Genomic DNA, 9,178 nt, shown 5'->3' on the forward strand with positions numbered 1-9,178 from the left:
GGGCTCCGGATAAGCTGGTTTGGCTGAAGACAAAATCTGGCGCTTTCACTACTAAGTCAGGTTACTACGCCGCCCTGGAAGAATGTGATGATGGCCAGTTTGCTAACTCAACTCTGAGTAACTGGCATAGAGATGTGTGGAGGCTACCAGTGGCGCCAAAGGTTAAGCTCTTCCTATGGAAGATCTTTCAAGGAGCTCTATCAGTAGGAGAGAGACTGGTGGCACGCCATATAAACGTTGATCAACACTGCAAAAGATGCAATGAGATTGAATCTACGAATCATCTTCTTCTTCATTGCAGGTTTGCTAAGAAGGTTTGGGAGTTGGCTCCGCTTAGCACAGGCTTTGACCTTAGAGGATTGGTAGTTTTGGCAGAGTTGTGGCCCGACCTTTGTAGAGTAGTCTCACTTCCCCCAGTCGGCCTACAAGCTGGGTCTTTGGTCCCATGGATTTTATGGGCGATCTGGATAGCCAGGAACAACCTGATTTTCAATAACAAGACATCAACCCCGGAAGAAACTATTACCAAGGCGGTGGTTATGGCCCGAGAATGGTTCCTGGCCCAGGAAAAGGTGACACCACGTAAGAAGGCAATACCCCTTCCTCTGAGGCTACCGGAAGGAACTACAGTAGTTGCGGTCGATGCGGCGTGGAGGGGTGACTCGAATACAGCAGGATTCGGCTGGGTTATGAAGCATACAGGTAGTAAGGTTCAGTTTGAAACTGCATCGAGATCAGTCAGATCTCCGCTTAGTGCTGAGGGCTTGGCCCTTCGAGCTGCGATTATGAAGTGTAAAGAGTTGGAAATCCAGCAGGTTATCTTCGAGTCTGACTCTACTCAACTGGTAGCAGCGCTCAAGACGCAGTCGGCACCTCCGGAACTGTATGGAATAGTTGCGGATATCCTCCATTGTGTTGTTTCTTTCAAATTCTGTTCTTTTATTTGGATTCCTCGTAGTAGGAACAGTGAGGCCGATGTGCTGGCAAAACATGCTCTGTTTTCTGAAAACTCTGTTTTGTACCCTTTGGGGTTTTAAGTTCTAGCTAATGAAGTTTGTGTTACAAAAAAAAAAAAAAAGTAAAAAGAAAACCTAACATAAAAGAGGATGTTGAGATGAGGTTGAGTCTTTCAACGAGCATACGACACGAATTGAATTAACCAAGTTGAAGAGCAAAACGGAACCAAACCATAAAGAAGAAGGTATTGCAATCCACAGAAGGATGTGGTGAGAAACAGTGTGGACCAAAATCATGATGATAGCAGCCATACCGAACACATGGCTAAGAGGTCCAAACAAGGCTGGGATTTCCGGCAACGGCCTAGCATACCCATAGAAACCAATAATGTATTGAACCATAACCATCCTCCCTACAACAGTATCTCCCCATACGTGGGGAAAATTTGGTAATAGAGGCCATAACAAGTAAATCTGGACGGCGAGAATGAGCAAGTGTGTCATTACAATGTAGAACAGAGAATGTGTCCATCCCAGTGCGAGCGTGAGGATTTCAGGTCGAGTTTGGTGTTCCTCGTCGTCGCTATTATAGCCTTTACCGCTCATGGTTGATTCTTAGGCTGTTTAGTGTTCTCTTATTTCCATATATATGGCTTTATTTAACCTAATTTTTTTCTAGATTTATATTAAATTTTATGTTTCCTGGTTAACAAAATAATGAACCAATTTTACTGAACCTCTATAAATTAATACATAAATTTATTGAATTTTAACGGGTTAACTAGATCTTGACCCGCACAACCGCGCAAATACTTTTTTCAATTCATATACACAGATATTTATTTTAGATCATTAGTGGTTTACATTTTTAACGTTAATCATATATTTAAATATTTATATAACTATTTCAAATACAATAATTCATAGTTTATATGCTATAATTAATCAATTGTTTAAAATCATCACACACATTTATCGCTTCTTATTATATATTTATCTTATTGTATTTGCATTTAGTTACTGAAAAAATAATATATGGATGAAACAACATATCTGAAAATTATTTTGTGTTTAGTTTTTACTAAATTCTGACATATCGTCCTTCAAAGCTGGATTTTAATTTAGCAATATTTTTTACGTTTTAGATAATATATTATTGTATATACAAAATTTTAAGATATGTAATTTTTTATACATGTATTATATAGGTTGCGAATATTAAGCCGTTATGTCATCACATTATATTTTTAACATAAATATTAATATTTATCAAAATAAATTTATTAATTTAATATAATTTATCATATTTAGTTCAATATAATAGTTTATTTTAAAATGATTTATTATTATTATTATAAAATACATAAAAATAAATTTTAAAATGATTTATTATTATTATTAAAAAATACATAAAAATAAAATAAAATTTTTTATTTTTCATTTTATAAATGATAACTGAATATATATCAGTGCATAATAATAATTCTATTTAAAATTAAACTATATCATTATTAAAGTAGTTACACAGATTTTATATTATTAGCTTTAGTGAATATATAGAGATTACCAACATAATTTCTGGTTTTATTTCTAAATTTGAAATTTATATATGGAAGTTAAATTAAATTAGACCTACATAATAAATAATAAATATTTTGAGATACTGTTACGAACAACAAAAAATATTTTTACAAGAGAAACTATAATTAATATATTGCACTTACAAAATAATTTTGAAGTAAATATTTTTATTTGAAACAGAAAGGATATTTCTTTCTACCAAAATCTTTTAAAGATCTTTATAAAATGCATTTTGAAAATTAATCAATTTAAATGGTTATTATCACTAAAATATAATTAAAAATATTTATATAATTTAATTTTCGTTCATCAATCAAAAATAATTTTAATTTGAAATTTTAATTATATTTTATGATAATTAAAATTTAAGTTAATTAATTTTCGAAAATGTATTTTATCCTGATTCTGAAAAGATTTTCTTAGAATTTTCTTAAAAAATATTTGTGTGTATTTTAAATAAAATATCTTATATATTAAAACAGAAGTCACAATCTTGATTCATGTGTGATTTTTTAAAAAATGAACCTAATTGACCTATTCCCAGAAAATCATGTTACGTTTAATCTCTAATCTTATCATTTAAATTTTGGACCTACGAGAAATTTTAATTGGGTTATCACTAATTGAATTTAAACAATAGATGATTCATTAGATATATAGACTGGCACGCCCTGTAAAAAATAATAATTAAAAGGCTGGAAGCATATTTAAAAAAAAAGCTGACATGGAAGCTTGAACTTGACACAATTAAGAAGAACAACAGATACTTAACCATCTGACCTACTGATAGCAATTGAAAAAATGGCCTAAATTTTTCTCTTGATATTAAAGGCCGGAAGCAGATGCTTCTGCCGCTTGTGTCCAGGACTGCTACTGTAAATAGATAGTATAAATTAAATAGATATAATTTAATGTTGTAATACTATACATCTATATATTAATTATTTAAATATTTGTCAATTTTAATTTTTAAAATTATAAAGATTTTTTTTAAATAACAAATATCATTAATCTTTACTATCTTAAACCAATGAAAACAAATTTTAAACTATATAGTTTATTTTAAAAATTAAACAAAAACTAAATGTTTAATTATTTACTCGATAATATAAATCTATGAAGCGGAAATTTTTTAAAAACTTTCTAAATTTGTGAAATGTTACGATTTTACTAATCTTTATATATAAAGTTACGATTTTAATAATGAAATAATATTCCAAAATATATATATATATATAGAAAAAGATACAAATACATGTGAAAGTTTGAAACAATCTATTCAATGAAAAAATATACAGTAAACTTATTATTTATGTTTTAAAAATTGATAGACATATATATATTATAATATATACCAATTTAGAATTGAAAAAAAAATATTTATATAAAAATAAATGAAAATAAAAATCCGCGCGGTTGCGCGGATCGAGATCTAGTAAAGATATTAAAAGATATGATGATTAAATTATGTAAAATTTGATAAACTTTTAGAGAATAGTCCAAATAAAAAAAATCACACAAACAAAGTCATGACTTCTGTTTTAATATATAAGATATGTAAAAGACCTGTTTGAATCTTTGTTTTTAGAATATTTGGAATTTTTGTTTCTGGCAGCTGGTAGATTATATTAAAACTAAACTAAATGAGGCTAGATGCTTAACCCCAAATAGCACCCTTAAGCCTCCAACAATCAACAAAACAAACGATTAAGCACTCAAACATGGGAGTAGATGATCGATCAATCAATACGTCAACAAATAACTACACAGAAGTCAAAGCACTGTCATTGTCAAAAGTTTCTATAATCTTTCAATTATTTTCAGGATTAACATTAAAAAACACGGCTGTATATATCATCTTTAGCATAACAATTAAATCTTTTTTCTGCAAACAAACAAAATATTGATAAAAGGATATTTGACATATCCAATAGTATCCATATAGGGTGATGATAACATCAATAGGCCACGTCCCAGTTCCAAAGAGCTGCGTCTACTTCGTTCTTCTCTGTAAAAATATTAAACCATGAGAGACCTCGTTTTCTTCTTACAGCATTCTATCCTGAAGATCACTGAAGATGCCAGAGGCAAAAGTTCCAAGCTTCTTCTTCGTTTCGCCTGCTATTTTCATCACCGACGAGATATCTTGTTGCGCCTGTGTCAAGAGGATACAAGAGGCCAAACAGGTTAAAAAATCTGAAGAAGATGATGAAGAAGAAGAAGCAGAGATTTAGCAGCAAGTAAGGATCTTTTTTAACCTGGAAAGAAAGCCGGTTAATGAGATCACTAGCAGTTATATCAACATTGGAATAATCATATCTTGGCCGTGACCGAAAAAGTAGATGCTGAGCCCTGCAACATCCCACAATGGCATTAGAATCAGAGGAATGAGAATGTTTTCTTGTGTGGAACGTTACTTATAAGCATCCACGAACAACAGAGAGTTAGTTAGTTAGTTAAAACGGTTACTATAGTCATCATCTCTCTCGAGAGAGACTACATCACCTGATGATGGCGGTTCTGATGCTCGCCATGGTGTTCGAGCAGGTCGTGTTCGCCATGGGCGGTGAAGCGACGTGGCTTCCGCCGCTCTACTTCGGAGTCTGCTCCGTCGCTTACGTACAGAAAATGTTGAGCTCCTTGTTGAATAAAGGCCCAACTATTATAGTATTCACTAAATACAGGAAGCTTACGTAAAACATTGAAAGCCTTCCTCTTAATGATACTTCTCAAAAGAAACCCCAAAGAAGTTTTGAGATTAGAGTTTAAAATGCGGTTAGCATAACCGGGTCTCAAAAGCTTATGGACCCACCAGATTATAGTTTCGAATGTACAAGAAAATAAAAAAGATTGAATATATCTATGATTATAACTTAATTTGGTGTTTTAACCCAATTGGGTGGTGCTAGCTCTTTTTTAATTTTTAACTTGTATTGCACGTTTTGAGCCGTTTAGGTCTCCTAGTTTGCTTGACTTCAGAGGAGCGTTTAGCAAGCTCGATTTCTACGGATATGGTTGCTTTCGTTAAGTCCACTCCTGATTTCTCCAGTGCTTCTCTTAGTCTTTTCACTAATCTGCTCCACATAGAAAACAACATAGTTTTTACTTTTCAAACTGTTACCAGATCAAAAAAGGTTAAAGAGAGGAGCCGTTTTTAGTTTTACCCTTGTGAGTAAACACTTGATATACTGATGTTACCCTCATGAACTTCCTCTTCTTCTTCTTCTTTCAGTGGCTGAGTATGACTCCGAGAACTCGGGCTTGGCTCTGCAGTCTCTGATGATGCCACTCTTGCGTTCAACTGAGTTACAGGACAGAACAGACTGTTGCTTTGAACCAACAAAGGAAATGGAGTTACTCGGTTCAATGTTTCAGCTGGTGCAAGGATCGGAATGTTGTTCTTCTCTTCTTTCAGTTTTGGAGCAAAACCAACGGTTCCTTCAGGGACAAGCTGTTGGTTATTTTTCTGCTGAAATGTTAAATGGATCACACATGTTAAATTTATTACATGACGGTTAAAGAAACAAAAGATTGAGGTATGGTTTAGAAATGTGATTATATCTATACCCAATTCAATAGCTTGGCAGGTTCTTGGTTCCATCCTTGGTAAGGAGTCTCGCACTTGCTCGTTTTCTCCTGTAAGAACTGAATATACTCGATAACCTGTATGAACTTCCAAAGATCAGTAAAAGTTGAGACTTAATGTTTTGTTACAGGAATCATGTGGTGAATGTATACCTCTAGCAAGAAGGAGGCCTTGTCACGCTTTTGGTCGCTGTTAGGTATTAACTGTCTCAACTTTTGAAACCTGCAAAAATATTCATCAACAATGCTTTAATTAGTCTCTATAAACCAAAGTGTGGTTTTTTGCTACTTTTTTGAGTAACTGACCTATCATTGATCTTGCTCCTCCTCCGTTGTTCTGTAGCAGAATGTTTTGACCTAGGCGTGTTCATCTTTGGATCGTTATTGCCAGCGCCTCTCGCCTCTGCTTTTACTCTCATATCTACTGTAACTAACACAATCAACCATCAGGGCCGGTTCTGAGCATAAACATTGAAGCATAAGCCTATTGCCTCCAAACATTTTAAAGAAAATTACATATCTCAATTTGCAAAATATATATATATATATATATATTATTAAAACATTTACTAAATAGTCTTCAGTTCCAAAATCTCAAAGCTGGGTCTGTGGTTCCTTAAGCATCTAACGGTTTAGAAAATGCAAAGTTGGTGATATCTTAGACAATACTGAATACAAACCTGTAGGGATCTGGCTAGTGGAGGAGCTTTCTTTCTTCATGACGAAATCATCTTCGTCGTCTAAATCATCATCCTGTGAAGTTCCTTTAGCTGATCTTATCATGTCCATGAAACTCTGGCTCTTGAGTCCAGACCCTCTGCAACCAAAGTAAAACTTCATTTGATCAGAAGCCCTTTTAAGTCAGTAGACCATAGTGATATAGAAAAGAAAAGAGATAAAGACTCACTGAGAGGAAGAACGAGAACTGAAACCGCTCAACGGGTTATTATTTGTCAAAGACTGTGCTGGCCATTGTCCAATAGTTGTTGCAGCATCTGCTAAACATTCAAAAAAAAAAAAAACTTATTTCATCATTTCAATGTGGTTTCTAAAACACTCTAGTAATAATTATAAAGACAATTTTTATTGTTACCTCTGATGTTAGCTCTCTCCCCAGCGTTATTCTCCTTCCTTGTCTGTCCCTTAGTCCCAGAACCAGATTCATCCCACATAGTAAACCCGCTTGCAACAGCAGCAGCGTCCGCAACGTTTCTCTCAACACCACCACCACCACTAACAGGGAACATCATCGGTGGTGAAAGCTCCGGCTTAGGAACTCTTTGATGATTATGGAAATAAGGTGTTGAGCTTATCGTGTACGTTCCTATTCCACCGGGAAGCACGTGCTTCAGCGGTGGGGACGGTGCAGGCGGCTCGAAGGTTGTGTCAATCTTACTCGTCTCTTCTTTAGAACCACCAACGCTTTCTAAAGGTTGTAGAAAATCATGGGTCTTCAAGTGGCTACCTGCTCCATGTTATTATAAGCAAAATATAAAATTGTACTCAACATGTGACAGTTATAAAGATTATTTCACATAACTATATTCTGATGCGTGAGCTTTACGACATGTGTAACCCTAATAAACGGTCCCTTATTTTCATGGGCTTTGAATATAGCTGGGGACCATATGGCCCCGATCAAATTGCAACATTTGGATCATTCGTTTTAAAGGGGTCAAGATCAGATGCACGCGCGGAATAAACGTGACCCCCTTCAAGAGAGAATCTTTTGATAAAATAAATAAATCAAAATTTTAAGACAAAACTGAAAAGGGTAAAACGGGAAATACCATGAGAAGAAGAAGGTGTTGGCTTGGGATCTGTCTGGACAGTTGAATGACTGCAGAGCGATAAAAAATCATGTGTTGGTTCTCTCCCTGTCAAAATTCTTCTAAAAAATCAAAATTCTAAACGAAAATAAAATAAAATAATCCTTTTATAATTAGATAATAAACTGTGAATATAAATTTTTATCCTAAAAAGTCTTCTATATTTATTTTAAAAAATACGAAAATCTGTGATATCAGAAAAATAGTGTTACCCTGGGCTTTGAAGGGACGAGGTTGAGGAAGCTCCATGAACAAAAACAACAAGCAGCTTCTACGGTTCTTTGTAGTTTTGTCTTTTTGAATTATGATATTATATGAAATCCGACAGGAATCTGTAGCTATCAACTCAGATCTGCGACTTTCACAGTGACTTACTTCAAGTAGATGTTATGTTTCTACGACGAAGCTTTGTTGAAGAGGTAATTAAGTTCGAAAGTCGTTGAATTATGATCAGAAACTGGATAAAAATTCTGATCGGTTTAGCGTAAACCAGCCTCTTAGAGAAATCGATAGATCTGTCAACAAAACAATTCAAAAGCCAAAACGTTAAACCATAATTCAGTAGAATTATAGTTCAAAACCAATCGAATTTCGCATAATTCAAGTCAACTCGTGAGCATGGAGATCCGAAAACACGAGTCCAAGTCAAATCTAAATAAAACGACAACGGATTCGATTTTAGCTAAGGTAGAAAGAGAGTACCTTGTCAAGGATGATACAACGACAATTGTGAGACAGAGCAACCGATATATATAACTCTTCGATCTGATCGGAATAAAAAAAGACCGATCAGCCAGAGAGTTCTCTCTCTCTCTTTCTCTCTCTGTGGTTTGAGAGGTAATGAGAAGGCGGAAATGTTTTATACAGTCATTATAACGCTTCCCGTTATAACAGCAATATAAACGACGTTAGGTCTGACGGAGTCACGTGGTGGATTGATGGATGGATCTCTAGTTTAGTTGCTTTCTAGTGTAAGGTAACAGCGAGGTTTATCCGTTTAGCGGCGCTAAAGGTAACTAAAATAATACACACACGCACAAAAATTATTATTTAATTTGTTCTATTGTTTTTAATCCATGTATGCTTTTGTTTTTATCGTGTTCGACAAAATTATTTGATATTTTATTTTTTTTTTTTGAAAAGACTTTCATTAATTTAAACGCAGAAAAATAGAAAAAGGTTCAGAAGCCCATATGATCTTCAGTTACAAAACAAGACCCAGTTAAT

The 9,178-nt window shown here is 34.1% G+C and overlaps 2 protein-coding genes across 7 annotated transcripts; both read right to left on the reverse strand.

The window, feature by feature from the left end:
• Window positions 1–4,320: 4,320 nt before the first annotated feature.
• On the reverse strand, window positions 4,321–5,391 carry LOC106328252 (probable ADP-ribosylation factor GTPase-activating protein AGD8). The gene is made up of 3 exons (XM_013766659.1): window positions 5,043–5,391; window positions 4,796–4,889; window positions 4,321–4,692 (listed from the first exon to the last, which is right to left on the reverse strand). The coding sequence occupies exons 1-3, from the start codon at window positions 5,096–5,098 to the stop codon at window positions 4,585–4,587; spliced, it is 258 nt and encodes an 85-aa protein (XP_013622113.1). The 5' UTR covers window positions 5,099–5,391; the 3' UTR covers window positions 4,321–4,584.
• LOC106328251 (transcription factor BIM1-like) lies at window positions 5,041–8,806 on the reverse strand. 6 transcript variants are annotated; one of them, XM_013766653.1, is made up of 11 exons: window positions 8,654–8,806; window positions 8,164–8,466; window positions 7,913–7,999; window positions 7,216–7,587; window positions 7,030–7,120; window positions 6,803–6,939; window positions 6,429–6,546; window positions 6,276–6,345; window positions 6,105–6,200; window positions 5,702–6,006; window positions 5,041–5,611 (listed from the first exon to the last, which is right to left on the reverse strand). In XM_013766653.1, the coding sequence occupies exons 2-11, from the start codon at window positions 8,198–8,200 to the stop codon at window positions 5,461–5,463; spliced, it is 1,464 nt and encodes a 487-aa protein (XP_013622107.1). In that variant the 5' UTR covers window positions 8,201–8,466; window positions 8,654–8,806; the 3' UTR covers window positions 5,041–5,460. The 6 variants fall into 6 exon arrangements, with proteins under 6 accessions (XP_013622107.1, XP_013622111.1, XP_013622110.1 ...); XM_013766657.1 differs by having other exon boundaries at window positions 5,227–5,611; window positions 7,913–7,962; XM_013766656.1 differs by having other exon boundaries at window positions 5,227–5,611; window positions 7,030–7,117.
• Window positions 8,807–9,178: the final 372 nt, after the last annotated feature.

The sequence above is a fragment of the Brassica oleracea genome, chromosome C3, assembly GCF_000695525.1.
Source record: "Brassica oleracea var. oleracea cultivar TO1000 chromosome C3, BOL, whole genome shotgun sequence".
NCBI classification, from domain to species: Eukaryota; Viridiplantae; Streptophyta; class Magnoliopsida; order Brassicales; family Brassicaceae; genus Brassica; species Brassica oleracea.